We start from the raw sequence: 20,946 nt of genomic DNA on the forward strand, positions 1-20,946 counted from the left end.
GACTTAAGAAACTCTTACTGACACAATATATATACAATAAAGAAATCAAAACCAACTCCCTAAATATGAATTATATTTTAATAGTTTCTCACCGTTGGCACAAAAAACTATTTGGGCAGTGTAAATAGAAATGTTTTTATTATTGGTCACAGTACATTTTCCAAAGAACAAAAATTTCTTACAAATGTTTTCTGCAAAGTTTTTATTTTTCAATATTATTTTTCTTCTTAGAGAAGCTGCAGTCAAAACATAATTTATTCAAGGTTTCTGCTTTGTTTTTTTCTTTGATGATGGCGCCCCCTTCTGATGAAAGCTGGACTTTACATTCCTGAGGGGGGAAAAAAACCAAAATCTTATAAATTAAACAAAACCTTTGGAGAAAAGGCAACAGAAGTGAAGTTACTCTGCTTTTTGAGGTTTCTCTGGATGGAGAATGACCACCTCCTCTTCCTCACTGTCCGATATCTCAACCACATCGCCTGAAAGATAAATAAATGTTAGGAGCTTCTTTACCTCTAAGCAAGTCTTTTAGTTTTTTTACATAGACAGGTCACCTTTAGTGTTTTTCCGCTCGTCCTCTTCCATCTTTGTCACTTCTTCTACATCATCTCCGCTGCTGAACTCCTCAAGCTCCTCCTCCTCCTCCACCCCCCAGGTGTTTTGCAGACCCAGCCCCACCTGTCCAACCCCTGGGACGGGCACCACTGGCGATGGGGCTCTGACGTGAGCAACTAAGGACATTAATCCACTTTTTTTTTTTTTTTTTACCCAATTTCATTTAATCTCAGGATACGTTGGAGGCGGGGCCTCCGCTTCCTTAATAATGCTGCTGGCTTTTTCCGTCACGTCAGCCGTTTCCACCGGCGTCTCGTCTACTTTTAAAGCCGTGATTCGCTCCTGAGGCATGGACTCTGCAAACCCACACCGTCCACCCGCTTTCCTGCAAGTTTTCAATCAGAACACGTTCACCGAGGCTCTGAAGTGAGCCGTGGGAACGTGCCGGTCCAGAACCGCTTACCGGGCTGTCTTGTCGTTCATCAGGGCTTTGCTGATGAGCTCTGTGATTTCAGACACCTTGACACTGGCTATTTTACTGCACCTCATGACCTGAGACGACCAACAAGCACATGAACCTCATGGAACCCAACGCTTAAAGGCCGCACTTCTCTCTGCACACCTGCTCCTTCAGCAGCATGATGCCCCCGCTGGACTGGATGGAACAGATCTCTCTGTGTTTGTTCATGGCGATCATCAGCAGCCCATCCATCACGCGCTCTTCCCGCTCACACGGGTCCACCAGCAGATACGTCCTGCAGACAGGTCACCAGTTTCTCTTAGCAGGAACGTGCAAGTTTATAGCAGTGGCGTTCTAGGTAATACTTTCAAAATAAAAGCCAACGAACACTGCCTTCCCCATTTCTAGGATTGGTCTGGTGTATCCTTCTACGCTGTCCATATCCCAAGATGCATTGCTGCCGAACCCAGAGATTTTTCTAAAAACGATGGCGGACTGTGAGATAATTACACCTTCTTATAGTTACACCTCCCAGATTAAAAGTTAGATCGAATTAGCCAGGAAAATTTGAGCTCCATGCCTGGTTCACTTCTCCTCTCTGTTCTGGACTCGCGGTTGCTAGGCGACGGGACATTCGCAGATGCAACGGCTGGAATAATTCAAACGGTTAGGCTCATCCAAATTCACAGCTGTTCACATCCGGCCTATTGTAGTTAATTAAAGGTAGTTTATTGAAGGAAGCAGCCCTCGAATTTGGACACACCATGAATCTCACTAAAGACCCACTTTGATGAAAGTGGTGTTTATAACGTGTTCTTGTAGTGTTTTCTCATGATTGAAGACATAGAAAAAGAAGATTTAGCTAAAAATTGCATTTCTGAGAATTTTTTTTGTAATTAGGAGCTGACAAAATATGCAGTTGGAAAAACCCTTTTAACACGTTACTACGGCAAGCCAGAAGCTCCCAGCTCTGTACAGATCCACGTACGTCTCTATGTCTCACCGGCAATGCTACCTTGGGTTTGAGAGGGGGCTGTAAGCTAGCCAGAGAGCCTGTAAAAAGATTTATGATGGGGAAGGGGGGCGGGGTTACTCCACACCAAAACTCCCGCCCCACAAGACAACTGCAGCCGCTCTGCAGAAACTATGTCCTAGAAAACGATACAGGTTTTGTGATTTTGCCTAAAAAAACATAATTAAAAAGACCACTGCGATCAAAAGATGATCAGAGTTCACGATGCCGTCGAAAGTAGTTGTGTGAGTTAAGACAAACCAATAGAAACACTTGTTTGTCAGCTTAAAATGTTTCTTTAAAGAGCCTGGAAGCCTAAATGTGGGAATATCTTGCCTCCTGCTCAAAATGACGCCCTATTCCGCTGCGTAAAATGTCGTGATGCGTTCATGGTCGGCAGATTTTGAGTAGGACGTTTATTTGGAGAAAAAAAACAAGCTTGAATTAAAATAATAAAAAATAAATTCCGATCAAGTCTGAAACTGTGATTTCCGATCATGTGATCTCCAATTGATAGTTTGAATAGTGAGTTTATGGTCAGGAGTTGGGGATGAATCAGGAGAAGTGGATTATTACCCTTGTTGGAAGAAGGAGAAGCTGACACTAATGGGCATGTGGTAGATGCTAAGAGGAATGGGATCCCTCTCCTCTGGGCTGTACTGAAACGGGAAAAGCAACAATGTAAACCGACAGATGAGAAAACGCCGCCTCCTGCTGGGGCTGCTCCCTCACCACCGTGACCTCCTCTCCCTGGACGGCTACGTCGGGCCGCCTGAAATGGCACAGAGCGGCGATGGCGGCGATGCTGGAGGCGTCCATCAGGTTCCCGTCGTTGTTCAGCATGTGGACATCCACCCTGATCTGCCACACCTGGGCGAACACACGCGTTTCAGAGGAAAGCAGACGTCGCTTTGCGAGTCGCACAGGTTTGTGGGAATGACCTTTTCTCCGGACACCACGCACAGGGACTCCGTGTCGATGCACTTGGAGTTCCTCAGGCATCTTTCCAACTGTCTGTTCAGCTTCACGGACAGCTCCGACTGTCTGGATGTGGCGAAACAACAAAAAATGAGCCACACAGAGACAATCGAGGCACAAAACTATAAGGTCATGTGATCCAAAACCAACCTTCCCTGCTCGAAAGCTGGCGAGGCCAGAGGTGACAGCTCGATGTTAAAAAACATGATTCCCTCATTCGGGCGGCTCTCCTTTGGTGCAACCAGCTCACAAGATACCTGGGCCATGACCCTGAAAACACAAAGCTCCGATGACTGAGCGACATCAAACGCACCACGTCCGGTTTTCCCCACAAAGAGAACCTGGGGCTCACCTGGTTTGTCCCAAATCCACAAAGCAGCAGCCGTAGTCCGTCCCAAAGCTGATCTTGATCTTTCTGTAGTCGTAGGTCTGCCGTCCGTCCAGACGCTGCACGGAAAAAAAGACAACGTGATAGTTTTCCCTTAAACTCTTCCCATCTCACTTTTTCTATTCAGTCACCAGCAGAGAGTGAAGCAGTTAGGCTGGATATGAATATATTAAAAAAAACACAGAAATATATTTTTCTCACATTATAATATCCAGATTGTCACTAAGACGAGCAGCATACGGAACCTTGCAGTGATCAAGGCCACAGAAGTACAAAAATTAATCAATTAAATGCACAGTTTTTGTATTAAAATCAGTAAATCAATCATTGATGCTGCAAAAGTCGCATTTTTCCCTCTTCTCTTGAAGATTTCTAAATTAAACCACCTTCCCGGAGTTTTACCGAACTGTTAAACAACTACGCTTTTAATAAAATGTTGTTGTACACAGTAGTCATCAGGGAACTGTTACCGAGGAACGAAAACAAACCTTTTTCTCCTCGATGGCTTTCAGTATAAAGTCCCGCTCGCAGGCGGACAGCGGTGTTTCTTTCATCGTGTGGATTTCAGGCTGTTTGGAGTTATTTTGAAATGATTAGATTCTTTGAAAACCACGCGGGCACGTTTATGTTTATCCGGTTCTAGGCGCGCATGCGCAGCTGTGTACGTTTTACGACAGTAAAGGCTCGAATATGGTTTGAGTCCAATGCTGGATTAAACATGGTTTTAATGTTAAAAATTATCTTAATTTTGAATTGTAGCATTTTATTTATGGTTTCGTACAAATTCATATTATTTCAAACTAAATAGATGGAAACAGAAGACGCCAGCATCAAATACACAGCAGGTTGAATCAACCAATTATTTGTTTTCACATTAAAGGCAACAATTATTTCAGTACAAGAAATAATTTTGTATTATTTTACAAACCCAAAAATATATCCTTATAATTTATATAAAATATCTGCATTTCCTGCGGTCAGACGAGTGTAAAAAGTGTTTACGACAGTTGCGATCGGTGCTGCGTTGGGGTCAACTTGGAAATTACATTGTTCAAGTTTTTGTCTTCTGCAATATAATTGGTTTTGTATTTTAACTTGACAATTTTTTAAGAATACATTTAATACACGTGCTTAATTAACTGCATAAAAATACTAAAAGAAATGATAAATGTGTATACAAAGAATTTCAATCCCTTGATCTTTGCAAATTCTATTTGGCTGTCAAATTTATTTAATATTAAACATTGAATAAATGTTTGCTGTTTGTTTAGTTTGTCTTAACATAAACATAAGAAATGTAAAGGGGAACTTCTTTTAAGCTCAAGCCATTTTCCCCCAATTAAAGTCCTGTAGACTTGAATTCTAAATACATGTTTTTCTTTTTCTTCCTCTATGAATATAACCTTTGACTAACAATGCATTCAATTTTCTGTATTTACAAATATATACAACCAAAGCTGTGTTCTGTTTATTAAAGAATAAATTATTTTTTATGTATTGTTAAATCAAATATTAACCAATCACACCACATTTTCCTTATATGGCAATTAAAAATAGCCAGTAGTACATCTTAAAAGCTTTTTATGTTCATCGGTCTGAAAAAAAAGGAAACAGATGTGAACAAATCCTTGATGATGTTATTTAAAAAAATTATAACAAGCATGCATAAAAACAAATGAGCGAATGACAGCTTGGGTTCGGATTTTTGGCTTGAGCATTTGAACGCATCAGTCGTGCTTCCCCTTCTGTGTCTACTGCGCACGTCCAGTACCGTTATACGGGCTAACTGTCACTCACGGTCCATCCATCCAGCCGTGTTTCCCCTCCGTTTCTCAAGGGAGACTCCGCTCTTCAACCTCAGATCACTCTTGTGCCCTTCTCCGTAGGGCAGAACACAACAACAACCATTTTCAAATATAATAACGAGCTGCAAGAGAGGACGTAAGGACGGTTTGTGTGCGCACGCTCATTCACTCCACTCCATTCATCATGGGCGCGCGCGCGCGCGCAACGTTGTGGCTAGCAAGCTAGCGTTTGTTTTTCATTCATTCGTGGTCTTCAGATAAAACGTTTTATCTTTTCTGTTGTATCACGTTAAATGTCTGCTGCCTCTTGTTTTGCGTCAGCGCGTGCTTACATCCGTCTTCCGCGCGTGTTCGGGTGTCAGCGAAGCTCGTGTTGCGCTAACTTGTGGCGGTCCTGCTGTGTTAGCTGTAGCCCGCGGAGCAGGTGCTGCGGCCGGGGCAGTTCAGGGACAGTCTGGGCTCTGCGCTGCTCCCCGGCAGCCATGTTTTAGCTCCTCCACCGAGCCCTAACCGTTATTTTTGTTTATATAAAACACCAGCAAAGCTGTCACTGCCTAGGAAATTCAAAACAGAGGAAGCTGTGCACACTCAAGGCCTAATCAGTTTATCAAGTGATCATGTAAATAGTATATTCTGATATTCTTTATTGAAATTTAAACGTCTGATGATCTCATGGAGATTTCTCCTGAATCTGAAATTTGCCTGCATCTACAGTCTTTTATTGAAATATTCTTTTATTTTAAATCCCCAAACATGCATACAGAAGAAGGACAGATGACAGAAAAGAGCACAATGCCAGAAAGTGGTCGATTGTTAAAATTTTCTAAGACCATCTTCTTCTTTTTTCCCTCTCTCTCTCTGCAAGGATGATAAACTACGTTCTGGAAAAGAACCTTTTTCTGTTGATCCAGATGCTACTTCCAATGAGATGAGATCAACCAAATCAAATAAACCTCTGTTCATGCACATAAACAAAACAAAAACATCGGACATTCTGACCCAAACCAGTTTTTGGATTCACAGATTTCGGACGTTCAAGTTAATGGATCTGATCTGGTTGCTTTTAGTTTTTAGATTTCTGTTCTGTAAACAGATTTCCTCTGGGGTCTCTCCACCCCTCCAGAGTTACTACAAAAGAACTAGAGAGCAAACCTGTTTATCTAAAGGTGATGGCAGCAATTTACTTTTGTGAATCTTGGGGATTTTATTGATTTAGAGATAAACTGCTTAATGAGAACACATTTTATCAGCTGCGACACAAGTCTTGTCTGAATCAATGAATTTATTTTTCTGAAAATAAGTATTTCCTGTCCATCTAAATACCTCATTATAAATGTCTGTAATATCTGATCTAAACGTATGATAACTAAACTGGAATAATTGAAACCAGTCGATGGTTATTTTTATTTTTTAGGTGCCCATCTATGCTGGTTTCCCTGTTGAAATGAGGGATTTTTCAGCCTTCTAATACCCGGGACAGCCAGGTTCTGTGCTAACAGATCTGTTTGTTTTTCCTCCACCCACAGAAAAGCCTGTATTGCCTCCGTTTGCATTAAGAAAGCCCAGCTTTGTTTAGAAATGTCCTCATGCTGTGGTGCTGCTTGATATATTTGCTCAGTGACCCATCTTCAAATAAAAAGTCTGTCCTAAAGGGTTTATGCTTGTAGTGGATTATAGAAATGTCATCAGGTCATTCAGAAATAAGAAATATGAGGAGAAAATACTGACTTTGTTGGGTTTCAGTACAGCTTCATGATGGAGGTGCTTTAAAAAGTTTCTACAGGAAAAAAATCATTTGAATTTCCTCCTGTCTGCATTTATTGTTAGGTTAAACTTTTATTTGGAGGTTAAACTTAGAAAAGGAAACTTGTTTTTCGTATTTCAGGAGTTGTGTCACGACCCACTCCAATGAAAATGGTGTTTTTTCTGATGATGGAGGACATATGTAAAGAAAATGAAGCTTAAAGTGACATTTTTGTGTTTTTTAATTCAAATTGTGAATCAGGAGCAGAAAGAAAAAAGGTCGTTTATAAAAAAAAGATTGTATCTGTGGTGTAGAAAATACGCCGGGCGGGTCAAAGGCTCCCTGCTCCGCTCCATTCTGATGCATCCATCTGTAGAAGCAGATCAAATGTTTTTTAGAATTATTATTATTTCTTTTAGGTCTCTATTAGAATAAATACCAGAATCTGATTCATAACGAGCAGCTAAACCTTCCTGCTAGTTTAATAACTCCTGTCTGAACAGATGTTTAAGTTGACACTTGTGCATTTTTAGTTGAAATCATGTTTTTGTGTCTGGAAGGAAAACGTTAGGATGCGTTTAAGGACCTCATTTTTTCGCTCCTTTTATGTGACCTGATCTTTATCTGTAGCACACTTATTTCTCCTTCACTCGACTCTCTTTAATCCTCTAACTATACCCCGTTCTCTAACCTTTCTTCCCGCCCCGCCCCTCCTCTTCCTCAGATGAAGCTGGGGGCTGGCTGCATGTGGCGTCTGCTGCTCCTGTCCCTGCTGGCTGTGGCGGTCGCGGCGGCCCACGGGGAACAGCCGGAAGACCTCTCAGACGACGGGGATGACATGGACCTAAACGAGGAGGAGTTAAGAGCTCTGACGGGAGAGGATGAGGATGAGGCAACGGTGATCGATGACGAAGAGTATGGCGAAAAGAGTGAAAAGGGACCAGGGGAGACCGAAACCGACTCCAGCGTCTCCTTCCAGGTGGGCATCGGGTCTGGGGTGGAGTGGACGTGTGGCGTTAGTGACCTTAACAGAATGTCCTTCAATGGTTTCAAGGTGACCTACAAGACTCCTGTTCCCACCGGAGAGGTGTACTTCGCCGAGACGTTTGATGACGGCTCCCTGGACAGGTGCGGCCTGGCAGTTTCTCAGCGGTGCTGGAAGACTCTGGAAGTGTGAGTGCTGAAGCGTTCTGTGATCTCTGCAGATGGCAGCTGTCTAAAACCATGAAGGAAGACGCCGATGAGGAGATCGCCAAATACGACGGTTTGTTTTCAGATGATCCACACATGCTTTGAAACGCACGCACACACACACACACACACACACACACACACACACACACACAGCTTCCATGTGAGATTCAGATGACAGTAAACAGCAGCTCAGGTCTTTGGAGTCTGGGTTACCTGTCCGGTTTGTCCGGTCTCTACATCGACGCCTGATTTTACGCTGCATGTCCTTTGCGCTGTCTCACCACGTTGGTTAGTTTACGTCGTCTCCGTCGCGTCTCCGGTCCGTTCCTCCTTCCCCCTGGCTTGCAGAGGAGTGGTCCGGTCAGGCCCCATGGCCTCCCCTTCCTCACTGATTTTTGTAAAGTACACGTTTTGTGGCATTAACAAGGTTTTTTACTTCTAAGAGTGAACTTTTGTTGTCCACGGCGAAAATGGATGAGTGTCAGCGTGAGTTTTTGCGTGGCCCTAAAATTCATTTTTTTTTTTTCAAAGAACAACGAGAGGTTTTATTTTGAAACCTGCACTCGTTTCCTGTTTCTTCTGCTTTTTGCCGCAAAATCGACGCTTTGGTGGACCGGACATAAAACTCCTGCTTGAAGGGCGGACGCCAGACGCCGACATGGTGGAGGAGACGTCAACTTTCCGCCTGATTAAAAAACGTTTTTTTTGGGTCAGTGGAGACGCAGCGCAGACGGATCAGTGGAAATCAGGCTCGAGCGTGCGTCCTCTCTTCTTCTCGCTGCAGGGAAGTGGGCTGTGGAGCAGCTGAAGGAAAACAAGGTTCCAGGAGATCTGGGCCTGGTGCTCAAGTCCCGAGCCAAACATCACGCCATCGCCGCCCCGCTGGTCAAACCCTTTGTTTTCCAGGACGAGCCTCTGGTTGTCCAGTGAGTCTGCAGCGGCGTGTTTCCAAACGGCTCTCTGCTTTAGGAGCCAGTGAGCAACAACACCTGTGTTGTGGTTGTAGGTACGAGGTGAACTTCCAGGACGGCATCGACTGTGGTGGAGCGTACATCAAGCTGCTCTCAGACACCGGCAGTCTCAATCTGGTTGGTAACCCTCCTAAAAACAATTCAACTACAATTAGGCTTTTCCTGCATACAAAGGCGGGAAGAGAGGCTTTTCAGAATAAAAGCCTCTTAACGTGTTGTCTCCCGTTCTGCTATACAGGAGCAGTTTCACGACCGTACGCCCTACACCATCATGTTCGGGCCGGATAAATGTGGCGAGGATTACAAGCTGCACTTCATCTTCCGCCACAAGAATCCTCTGAACAAGGACATGGAGGAGAAGCACGCCAAGAGGGCCGACGTCGACCTGAAGAAGTTCTACACCGATAAGAAAACTCATCTTTACACTCTGGGTGTGCAGCTTGTAGAGAGAAAAATAAAAGGTCGCTGGTGTTTAGGTGTTTTTTTATTTAAAGTTTGCTTACTTTGTCTGTCGTCAGTTCTGAACCCGGACAACAGCTACGAGATGTTCATCGATCAGTCGAGCGTGAGCCGCGGCAGCCTCCTGCAGGACGTGGTGCCTCCCGTCAACCCACCCAAGGAGATCGACGACCCGCACGACTCCAAGCCGGACGACTGGGACGAGAGAGCCAAGATCCCCGACCCAGAGGCGGAAAAACCCGACGACTGGTGAATCATTTTACAGTGGAAGATAGATATGAAAAAAGATCAAAAGATGATGGGAGTGGGAGTCGAATACCATCGATTCTGTAATAAGTAGACTGGATCTTCAGCACCGAGTTTACAGCACCACAAACGGCGTAGCTGTTAATGGACCGTTGTTCTTTTTTCAATCTCTCTCACGTTTGAAATTGACCCAGTCTTTTGTTTCAGCGCCGCATTTTCAGGAGTAAAAACGTTAACTTCAATAGCGTTTGTGTTTCAGGGATGAAGACGCGCCCGCGAAGGTCGAGGACCCCGACGCCGTGAAGCCAGAAGGCTGGCTGGACGATGAACTGGAGTTTGTGGCCGACCCGAACGCCGAGAAACCAGAGGACTGGTAAAGGTCGTCCAACCAGAACCTATTCAGACCCGACACTGTGTCACAGGGTCCTGTGTGCACAGGGACGAGGAGATGGACGGAGAATGGGAGGCGCCGCAGATTCCCAACCCGGCCTGCGAGACGGCTCCGGGCTGCGGGGAGTGGAAACGCCCCATGATCAACAACCCGCAGTACAAGGGCAAGTGGAAGGCTCCTCTGGTGGACAACTCCAACTACCAGGTGACATTTTAAACTGATTCTAATTCAGTCACGATTGTAAAGAAAGATGCAGACTAAATGTAGCATTAATGTTCCATTTTTTTAAATAAAAAATGATTCTTTTTACAAAATCTCTCCTTGTTACAAATGTATTTGATGTCATTTTTTGTGAAAGTTTCTCTAAACATCAAACTTGTGAAATTTCAGCAACTTTAAAGGGTCTATTTCATGCAAAATCAACTTTTTTGAGCTTTTAAGTTTATTACAATGTTCATTCCTCAGTATAAACAACCCCAAAGCAGTATTTTGATCCGTTCATTCCTCTAAAAACCGGCTCCCTGAGCACCAGTCCACCAAAACAGGCGGGTTGTCACCCTGTGAGGTCATAAAGTGGGGAACAGCCCATTCCAGGAAGCACCGCCCCCAGGCTAACACACTCACGCACATCTTATCTGTGGAGCTAGCGGTGGTTCGGCAAAATGCTTTCCTTTTCTGTGCACAATATGCACATGTTTGTTTTCGTGGACGAATCGCAGACACGCTGCCGAGGTTGGCTCTAGGCTGACGTCATGAAATGGTTGTTCCCTTTGTTTGTTCCCAGGGGGTTTGGAAGCCTCGTAAGATCCAGAATCCAGACTACTTTGAGGACCTGCAGCCCTTCAGGATGACGCCGTTTAAAGCTCTGGGCCTGGAGTTGTGGTCCATGACCTCTGACATCTACTTTGATAACTTCATCATCACCTCCCAGAAGGAAGTGGCCGATCGCTGGGCTTCCGACAGCTGGGGGCTGAAGAAACTGGTGGCCAGCGCCAACGAGGTGGGTGGAAAGGTGGCGGCGGGAAGTCTGAGCGTTCCCGGCTGAACTCTTGTGTCTCCGTCCGAGCAGCCGGGGATCTTGGCCCAGCTGACGATGGCGGCGGAGGAGCGGCCGTGGCTGTGGGTGATCTACATCCTGACTGTGGGGCTGCCCGTCGGACTGGCTGTGCTCTTCTGCTGGCCGAAGGTACTAGCGGGTCACATTCACCCGGACGGGCCGCACCGCACTTCTTTAACCGGACTCAACCCTGTGCTGCAGAAAGTCGAGGAGGACTACGTGTACAAAAAGACAGATCTCCCTGGTGCTGACTTGGAAGAGGAGGAAGAGGATGAAGAGGAGGCAGCAGATGAAGACAAAGCGGCGGAGGCTGCAGATGAAGCAGCAGCAGCTGCTGCAGGTTTGACTTCCATCTGCGAGGACTGTATCTGAGCTCTGCAAGCTTCTGGAAGTCATTCATCACAATCAATGTTCTGTTAAAGCCACAGAAGGAGAGATGGAGGACAACGAAGAAGGAGGAGAAGACAATCTGGAGGGGGGTGATGAAGGAGAAGAGGAGGAGGAGGAGGAGGAGGAGGAAAACAAATCTTCAGAGAGAACATTAGAGGAAGAAGATGGGGTGAGAGCCGCCTGTTCTTCTGCATGAGCTTTCCTTCTGTTCCTGTGATCTGAAACAGTGAGGGAACATGCGGGACAAAGGAGTTGGTACCGGTACCGATGTATGGGTACTGCCGGTACCGATGTGGGCGGTACTGCCAGTACCGATGTGTACCGTATACAACCACGGTTGTGGGCGGGCTCATGAAGACAGGCGAGACTGGGAGGGTGGGCGGAGCTTCGGTCAAAATGCCAAAGGCCGTGGTGCAGCAGTAGGGCGGTCGACCCATAATCGTAAGATTGCAGGTTCGATTCCTGCCTTGAACGCCCATGACTCGAAGTGTCCTTGGGCAAGACACTGAACCCCACTTTGCCTCTGGTGGTAGGGGGGCGCCTGTGTTCGGCAGCGGAGCCACCACCAGTGTGTGAATGTGTGTGCGACTGGGTGAATGGGTCCGTGACTGTAAAGCGCTTTGTCCTTGTAGGAAGAAAGGCGCTATATAAGTATACGCCATTTAATTCACAGCAAAGGTTTCTCATTCGGTGACCCGACGGAAAAGAGTGACCAAAAGCTCAGAAAAAAGCCGTCGGCATGGCGATCAGCGGCAAAACGACGTGTGTATAAACAGATGCAGCATCTGTTGCAGGGCAGACCATCAGAAAGAATGAAATAAAACATCTCATCATGCTGCTTGTTCCAACCAATATGCTTTTGGAAACAATTGTCTTTTTCTTTTTTGAAGCACCGTTAAGATACTGGAATCGTTTCAAAAGTATTTGTTCACCGCGGCGTGAGATAAAATCCAAACTCTACCATAACATTAACAAGAAATCTGATAATAAAATGTTAAAATCTAGAAACACACAACCATTCAAGAAGGAAAAAAATAAGCTTAAACAGCTGAAGTTAAACAGAAAAGAAGTTATACAGTCTAATAATGATTATTTCTTGCTAGTTCTAAGCAAATTAATTTGTATGTAACTCATTGTAGGTCATTTAGATTACAGTGGGAAAAAGCTAGTGTAAGAAATGGAACAAAATGAGAAAACAAGGTTAGTACAAGTTGGCCAATCTTGTTAAATCCTCCTAAAATCTAAAAGTAGGACTTATTCTGAATGTTTGTTGCCAAAATAATGACAATGACTTTTAAATAACATCCTTAAAATTGAACCAAAAATGACTTACTTTCAGAAAATGTAAAGAAAATGACACATAGATTTTCAACTTTTTTCTCTCAAAGAAAAATATTTGTTCTAAAAATGAAATAAAAGTGGGGTGTAGAACCGGTCCATTTAACTTCTATTTTATGAAGGATGTCTGCATAAAAAATGCCTTTAGATGTCTTATGGACATCTCCTAAATAAAACAATTTGAATTTTCTTCTGTCTTAAAGCAAGTTTTTCTTTTGTCTAGAGTTTAAAGCAAAAGGAGTTGGACTCATTATTATAATAATTATCTCCTTATTTCTTAATGAGACAAAACTTTAGAACAATAAAGAAGTAAAAAAAAAACGGTAAAATATCCTGAAAGTTTCAAATCTTTACAGGGATGTTTTTAGGTGGGTTACTCGGTTCTGTTGACACTTTTATTTTTGTAAAAATATGGTTTTTAGTTTTTTTTCTTTAATCTGACCCGCAGCTGAAGGAGGAGGCTGAAGTTCCGGAAGAAAGCCAAAAACAAGTGAGGAAGAGGAGGGTACGGAAAGACTGAGGAGGTGCAGTCTGTGTCTGCCGTCTCCTTCCACCCCTCCCCGATGGATGGGGAGGAGGTGGAAGGGCCTCCTCCGTAGCCGTTCCCCCTCCTCCCGAGTGGGACGGCGTGCATCCCCTTCAACCCATCCTGCAGTGACCCGGGTGCCCCGCCCGTCCGTCCGCGCCTCCTTCCTCCTCCCAGGTTTGCAGAATCCCGCCTCACACCTCACGGGTCGCGACAGGATTAGCAGAGGAACAAAAGGGTTCCGTCTCCTCCAGATTACACTGGATCCGTGAATGTTTTCCTATCATGGCTGTCATCATGTAGACGCTCCTTTTCCCAGAAGTCCATTCACCTGCCCCCCTCCCACGCTGCTGTTTGTCTTCACTGGTTCGAGTCGTGCCGTCAGACTTTAACTTCTTGGATGTTCTTTCACCACAGACACAAATCTTCTGAAAGCCAGATTCCTTCATGGCTGTCAATCATGTTTCTAGGTAGAAGTGTTGTCTTTGGGTTTGTGCGGGACTTGAACAGTGAGGAGGGTCTCCCACTCTTCCTCCTCTGTCGTAAATCTTTCCATCCTTCCCGTCTTCCATCCTCTCCGTGTTGTCGCTCTGAACAGAAGCCCCCGTCGCCCGTGTCCTAACGGCGGCGGCGGTCTGTCCGCTCACCCCTGCACCCCCTCCCCCCAGCAGATCACAGCTAATCAGACTTCATCCTGACGTCCTTGAGCTGAAACACATCTCCAAGGACGCAGTTTGATTAAAGTTCTGCTTTGGATTATTTGGGTTTTAGCTGCCTGAGAGGCGACGGCGGCATCAGAAATGAAGGTTGTGTTTTCCTCATTAATTTATTGCTTTTTTTATTCTCGTCTCACGTCAGACTGACTTTTGCATGTTAGACTAAAACTGACATCGTTGCTTTTGCTCGCTGCAGAAGTCGGTACGTTTCTTGCCTTGACCGTCAGTTTTACTGCATCTTTGTGACTTAAACTTGGGGAGACGTCCCGCTGAGAACACAGAAGCTGGAGTTCAGGTCCTCCTTTTGATGTGAGTGGGGGGGGGGGGGTACCGATGCTGAATCCGTTTGTCGTCTCGAGCTTTTGTAGCCGCCGTCAGACGAGGACAGATCTCCCCGTTTGCGTTTGTTTGCTACTTGTACATTTGCTCTTGGAAATAAACTTATTTAATACAAAACAGACGCTCAGGATTCTTGGGTTTTAATTCAAACAACAAAAACAACAACACAGTGTCTACACACAACACGGGTCGGTACCAGCGTGTGTGGAGGACAAATTGAACACGCCAAACCAATAATACAGAGTAACTGTTAGAAACACCCGCCCGGAACCGCAGTTTAGTGTTTTAGAACGTAACATGTGAGTGAAGCTCTGGTTTGGATGGAAACACAATCTGATCAAATGACGCCGGTTTCCCGCCATCGCTGAGCCTTTTATCTGAAGCAGCAGACACGCCAAAACTCCGAGCCCATCAGCAGATATTACAGTTAAAGCCGGCAGACGCAGTCCAGCCCACTCCCACCGGATCGATACCACTCAAGGCCTTTCTCTTCCCCGTTTCTGTTCTTCCATTTAGAGAAGAGCTGCTGCTTCGTCAGCTGCAGGAACTGGAGAAACGGCGGCGGCTGCTGCTGCCTCCAAGTCTGATCGGGACAAACGGACGCCAATCAGAACATTTGTCCTCAAACGCCACAGATAAACGTTCGCTTTTGCTCGTCGGCTAATTAAAAACATTTTAAGTCCGGCCCGATTTCTCCCCGCTAATCACTGAGCGGCAGAGACGTTTCACCAATCTGCCGTAGCAACAGATGAAATATGAATACAAGCCATCAAAATACACGTTTACATTTTCTTAACACTGTTTGTTTTCCTGCTTTGGGTAGAATTCTGCAGCCATGCACGACAAACACAGACTCCCGTCCAGCTTTTGTGCAAAATACTTTGCATACCTAACAGAAACCAGCGGCGAGTGAACCTTTCCAGAGAAACTTTAGTGCAATCGTGTTCCAGGCTGAAAAAAACACGAGAGTTCGGTCCAAACATATCATGGACTAAATGGAGGTTTACGTCTACTGACTCTTGGGGTCAGTACCTTTTAATATTTACATTAGTTTTGACTCAAGCAGGTAAATAAAACGGACGCCTCTCTTCTCCTCTGAGGGGGAGTTTTCCACGCCGGACCCGACGCCCCGCTTCTCCTGAGCGACGCTCACTTCCGCTTGCTCTTTGTGTCCGTCGTCTGGAAGACGCTCGAGGCCGACATGAGGTTCTCGATGTACTGACCGAGCACCTGGTTCTCAGACTTTAGCTTCAGGTTCTCCTCTTTGACGGCGTCGACTCGCGCCGATAGGTCTGGAACGGCAGGGAGGAGGAGGAGGAGGAGGAGGTGTCAGTGCATCTGAAGTAAAGCGGCCAACGAGGATGAATTGACTGTAGCGTCATCCAAACCTTCCAGTGTGTGCTGAAGCTCCAGAACTTGGTTGATCAACCTGGTCTTCTCCTCCATCTCCACCTGGTTCTCCATGTCTCCTGCGATACAAAAGTGTTAGGATTAACACAAGAGGTGAGGAGCAACACTCTAGAGTTACTAAGTTACTGTTACCTTAGTGAAAAAAGCTATTATTTTGACTTTTACTGACGCAGATTTTGGATGGAAACCAAGAGTTCTTCCTAAACTACAAGGGTCTGTTTTGGTAGAAACATTTAAAGTATTTTTCTACGGTAGGTATAGAGTTACATTGGTTAAGTTAAATAACAACATTGGTCAGAAAAATTACCATAACTGCTCGGCAAACAAACATTTTGGGATGTTGATGGATTTAGCAAAATCAACATACAGCAGTTATTGGGTTAAAGACCCAGTTAGAAGGAAATTTTGGGTGTTTTTCACTTGTTCTTGTGGCATTTTTATGATCATGGAGGACATATTTATAAAAGAATTAAACTCAAAATTGCATTTCTGAGTATTTCTTCAAATCGTTATGAATCAGGAGCAGCTGAAAAATAATGTTGTGATGTAGAATCTACAATTGGCGGGTCACAAACTCTCTGCTCTATTCTGATGCATCCACTTGCAGACAAACATCCATGAACGTCTTTGTTTTCCTCGTCCGAGCTGGAATCTGGATCAAATCTGTACGCCTGGACAGCTCTGATATTGTTCACCATTTCTGTTGCGCTACTAATGTGAACAGAGAGCTCTCAGTAAGGGTTAGGGGAAAAGGGGCCGGGATTGCTGACAACTCGATAAACTACTGCTGTTCTGCAGAAACCGACTTTTTGATTTAGGCTAAAAAAAACAACGTACAAAATCGTAATAAAAAGACCGCTGCTTTGAAAATAGATATAAGGATGATCAGAGTGGGCCTCTAACACAAAAATGTAGAATTTATGAGAAATTAGGGGATATTTGGTGTCAAGTCCCCAGTAAACCTCTATTATTGAAGTTATATTTCTGGTGACGACAACTAAACCCTGTCCTGAGTGGGATTTCAGATGCTTTTCTTGCCTCTGACAAACACATAAAACCAAGCAGGTGTCGTAAAAAGCTGCAAACAAACCGTCAATGTCGCAGTTCATGATGAAAGGCTCGTTTTCCTGTTTGGAATGCAGGGCTGCAGATCCGCCGTCCCCTGGAAAACACACAGGCTCGCCGTTAACCACGCAGGTCACGCGCTTCTTCACACCCGTTCAGTCAAGTGCGGGATAACACGTTTAGTTCGTTTCAAGGCAGAAAACGCAGTTGAAAACTCAAGAGAAAAAAACAACAACTTCTAATACATTTAAAACGCAAGACGCTAAACTGACAGGAGATTACCGTCAATCTTCTGGTTGCCGACATATTTTTGTTCGGCTAACAAGACATTTGAACGCCGCTTGGAGTCCAAACTGTTCAGGTGAATCCTGACATCATCACATCAGGAAAAGTGGAAACACCGCACCCAGCCCGAGATACTTAGAGAGGTGGTGCGAAAAGCTTTCCGCTGCTAGCCGACCCTTCACCGCTCCTCTAAACGCAAACAAAACCGAATGTCACGAGGTACAACTGCGGACGAACGGTTCTTTCCGCACCAGAGAGCCACACTCCGCGGAGGCAGATCTGTCCGATAATGGGCGTGTAGCTGTTAGCCGTCATAGCTAACTAGCTTAGCGGCGAGCCACATCAACGGGAAGACATATGATTTTTTTCAGTCTTCAAACACCTTTTTAAATAGTCTATAGGATTTTTGTTTTGACCTTTCTAAGATAATAATTAAAAAAAAATCATTTATTTTAACCCGATCCAGACATAAGCTAATTCCTGTCGGACTAGCTTTAGCTTAAAATTCAGCTTCAGGACCAAAACAAGCGGTTGTTCTTTTTACTTGACGCTCAAAATATTAAAAGAAAAAAATGGTAATACTGAAGATTCACCCACCGAAAGTCGGAAGAATATCCTTAAATTCAGTAGATTAACAATAAACTGTCTGGATTTGGGAATGAAGATGGTGATGTTCAGGACTCGAAGATCAACAGAGAAATTACTGAGTACCTCTACTGACCGAAAGAGGGCGACATAAGCAAACCCCACTCAGCGTCACTCACTGGAAAAGTGACGTCACGCAGCCTATGGTCTTTATTTGTGTTGTCAAAGTATGAAATCCTCACTACACATAGACATTGATAGAAACTGCTCCTTTTGTTAATTAGACACTGAAACAATCATACATCTATTCTGGAAATGCCCCCAAACGTCAATTTTTGGAAAGACTTTTCCTCTTTTGTTCAATGTAAAATATATAAAAAATTTGATCCGATATACAAAGATATATTATTTTGTTTTTATAATGTTAAAAATTCATTAATAAGGGAATACTACTTAATTAACCTTTTAATAATGCTAGCCAAATTTAAAAATCATAAATGCAAATTTTCTGGAAAAAAGCCTTTATTCAAACTTTTTATTATTGAATTAAACCAATACACCCTGGGATTTTTTAAATGTACAGAATAGCACTGCTGCTTTTACTGTTTCTTTTTATAACATTTTTTTTCCTTTGTTCTTTATGTTCCCCTGTATGAAGTTTTTCTGGAGCATAATTAAAAATAAAAGTCAAAAACAGAAATGCTTTTTCATTTACTCATTTTTTATCTGTACTTTAAAGTTGACTTGATTTTGTACTATGATCCTGTATATCTTCAATAAAGATTTTTTGATTATTTTTTTTTGTCAAAGTATGATCTTACTTGGTTTCATTAATAATAATAAAAAACCTTTGTCTCAATTCTATTTAATACATTTCCTGATTTTGTTAAGCAAGTTTTTTCACAAAACTAAAATTTAGCAATAAAATTCCCAGAGCTTCCCAAAATGTGGAGAAACTGTTAGAAAATCTTAGGCATTTATACCCATAGGCCCTATAGCTGCAATCCTCCAGATTTATTGCTTTTGCAATAACTTTTCATAGTTTTTTATTTGAAAACAGTTTTTACTTATTGTTGTTTTTTGTTTTTACAAATTCATAATTTTCGTTTGTTTTCCAGGGTTAAAATCTTCTTTTTATTTTTAAGGATGTTCACACTTAAGATTCACTTGATTAGGCTAAAAGTAAAGCAAAATATCTTTGATTTTCTAGTTTGTGTCCATATAATAGTTGTTTCTGTGATGCTTTGGTTTGAATTTTAAGTTTTTGAATTTAAAAAGAGAAAACACTTCATTTAATAATAGTTTTTTGTGTGTGGTGTCTTTTATGATATTAGTTGCTATTTTGTCTTATTTCTATAAAGCCATGAAGTTGGATCTAAACGGCGTTCAGCATCAAAGTTTCTTTGGTTTTAAATGTACAGTCAAATATTGAATGCAGGCTCTGAATTTTGGAGAAGAATCAAGAACCAGTTTTCCTCCCTTCATTTGACGAGTTGCAGATTATTAACCAGCCTGTGGAGGCCGGTGACTCACTAACTGTCTGCTAGTTTCACAGGAGAAGGAGTTAAAAGTCGACATGGATTTAGAAATATGAAAACTGAATCTTAGTGAGCACCTGAGTCCTGTCAGCCAAACAGGCTCTCTGCCTCTGCAGGCCTCTGTTTCTGCCTGGGCTGCCCTTTTCCGGTGCCACACTTTGAGCATCACAGCCTGTCAGGCTGGTGACAGCAGGACAGGAGCCGTGTGAAAAGGTCGGCCCAACTCCGTTTGCAGAGTCGTGTCACACCTGAGGAGCCTCAGGACCTCCCGTGATCCCCAAGGAAGAAGAAAATACCTGCTGCTGTACCTGCGTCGTCCACCAGAGAGATGGTGATAAAAGTCTCATCCTCCCCGTCCGCTGCGGGGCCCGGGGCCCGAGCCGCCCTGTTGTCCTCCAGCGTGACCTTTTCCAGGTTTTTTCCCTCACATAGTCGTGCATTAGTGTCTGCTGCTGGAAGTCATTTTGCTTCCATTCCCTCTTCCTGCTTGTCCTTGCCTCCTCCGGCCCTGCCCGCACATAACCTGCTTTCAGATTGTTTGCTTGGTTACGAGTACCTGCCCTACCTGACTGGCAGCTCAGGTTACACCTGCTGTCATTGGAATAGGTCTCCATGGCAACACCTGAAGGGGGGGGGGGGGGGGGGGGCATGGAAAGACAGCCCAACCCGCAGGAAAGCTAACAGGGGTCAAAGATGAAAGCTGGGCCATAAAGGCGAAAGACAAACACAGTACTCTTGCTGGGGGGGGGCTCACATAGAAACTCAGCTCTGAGGCAGAGGATGGTCGACAATCGGACAGACTTTATTTCTCCAAATAAAAGAGTAAAAGCTGCAGTGCAGGGCTGAAGAACGGCAGTTTGACCTGGAGGAGCGCTCTGCCCTCTGGTGGTGGATGTTGAGCACTGCAGCTGCTCACAGGCCCTTTCAGTGGTCTCTGCAAGTCACGTGACACCATCATCTCAAGCTACAGAATAAAAACATCCATTTTTGGTCTAAAGACTGATAACATCTTAAAGTGCTCAGATTCTCTGTAGGTTCAGGTATTTTTATTGATTTCTAAAAAAAATTTTATTTTTTATTTTACCAAAAAGGCAAGGTTGTTTGTAGGGCAAGCAACGTTGAAAAAAAACAACATTTTCTTTTATGATCAGATAAACAGAAATCTTTGCAAAGGAATTAATAAAACGAAAGGAAAGCATGGTTTTTAACAATTTCTGAGTTTTACTTAATAAAGATTAGGTGGGTGTGGCCTAACCAGTTGTTCTAGAAACAGGCAGACTTGTTACATGGCCTGTGTATAAAATAAAAACAAAATTAGAAACTTCTCTTTAAATCTTTTCAATTTTAGAATATTTATCCTCCTGACTAGAGAAAAAAAGTATACTCTTTAATCCAAATTTATTTCTAAATCCATCTAAAACTACAATTCCCAGAGCCCCGCCCCTTCATGTCTGTTGTCATTGAAGAGCCTCAAATGTCCCCAGTGGAAACCAA

At 43.9% G+C, this 20,946-nt stretch overlaps 3 protein-coding genes across 7 annotated transcripts; 1 reads left to right on the forward strand and 2 right to left on the reverse strand.

Moving 5' to 3' along the window:
- Positions 1–116: 116 nt before the first annotated feature.
- Positions 117–5,726, reverse strand: exosc9 (exosome component 9). Of its 2 annotated transcripts, none has more exons than XM_020710110.2 (12): positions 5,531–5,726; positions 3,358–3,452; positions 3,156–3,275; positions 2,969–3,071; positions 2,760–2,897; positions 2,604–2,686; positions 1,178–1,310; positions 1,019–1,107; positions 794–940; positions 555–718; positions 404–479; positions 117–328 (listed from the first exon to the last, which is right to left on the reverse strand). In XM_020710110.2, the coding sequence occupies exons 3-12, from the start codon at positions 3,269–3,271 to the stop codon at positions 259–261; spliced, it is 1,119 nt and encodes a 372-aa protein (XP_020565769.1). In that variant the 5' UTR covers positions 3,272–3,275; positions 3,358–3,452; positions 5,531–5,726; the 3' UTR covers positions 117–258. The 2 variants fall into 2 exon arrangements, with proteins under 2 accessions (XP_020565769.1, XP_004065602.1); XM_004065554.4 differs by lacking the exon at positions 5,531–5,726 and adding an exon at positions 3,882–4,389.
- Positions 5,140–14,688, forward strand: LOC101159642 (calnexin). 3 transcript variants are annotated; one of them, XM_011486321.3, is made up of 15 exons: positions 5,140–5,343; positions 7,667–7,921; positions 7,997–8,070; positions 8,148–8,206; positions 8,921–9,062; positions 9,143–9,224; positions 9,346–9,538; positions 9,626–9,815; positions 10,072–10,185; positions 10,251–10,407; positions 10,988–11,203; positions 11,273–11,389; positions 11,462–11,600; positions 11,683–11,819; positions 13,437–14,688. In XM_011486321.3, exons 2-15 carry the CDS (start codon positions 7,667–7,669, stop codon positions 13,506–13,508), a joined length of 1,947 nt encoding a protein of 648 aa, XP_011484623.1. In that variant the 5' UTR covers positions 5,140–5,343; the 3' UTR covers positions 13,509–14,688. The 3 variants fall into 3 exon arrangements, with proteins under 3 accessions (XP_011484623.1, XP_011484574.1, XP_020565697.1); XM_011486272.3 differs by having other exon boundaries at positions 5,140–5,339; XM_020710038.2 differs by having other exon boundaries at positions 5,140–5,334.
- A 5-nt stretch (positions 14,689–14,693) lies between these two features.
- scoc (short coiled-coil protein) lies at positions 14,694–18,097 on the reverse strand. 2 transcript variants are annotated; one of them, XM_011486392.2, is made up of 4 exons: positions 17,927–18,097; positions 17,070–17,141; positions 15,958–16,038; positions 14,694–15,861 (listed from the first exon to the last, which is right to left on the reverse strand). In XM_011486392.2, the coding sequence occupies exons 2-4, from the start codon at positions 17,086–17,088 to the stop codon at positions 15,719–15,721; spliced, it is 243 nt and encodes an 80-aa protein (XP_011484694.1). In that variant the 5' UTR covers positions 17,089–17,141; positions 17,927–18,097; the 3' UTR covers positions 14,694–15,718. The 2 variants fall into 2 exon arrangements, with proteins under 2 accessions (XP_011484694.1, XP_011484747.1); XM_011486445.2 differs by lacking the exon at positions 17,927–18,097 and adding an exon at positions 17,327–17,586.
- Positions 18,098–20,946: the final 2,849 nt, after the last annotated feature.

This window comes from Oryzias latipes, chromosome 1 (genome assembly GCF_002234675.1).
Source record: "Oryzias latipes chromosome 1, ASM223467v1".
Taxonomy (NCBI): Eukaryota; Metazoa; Chordata; class Actinopteri; order Beloniformes; family Adrianichthyidae; genus Oryzias; species Oryzias latipes.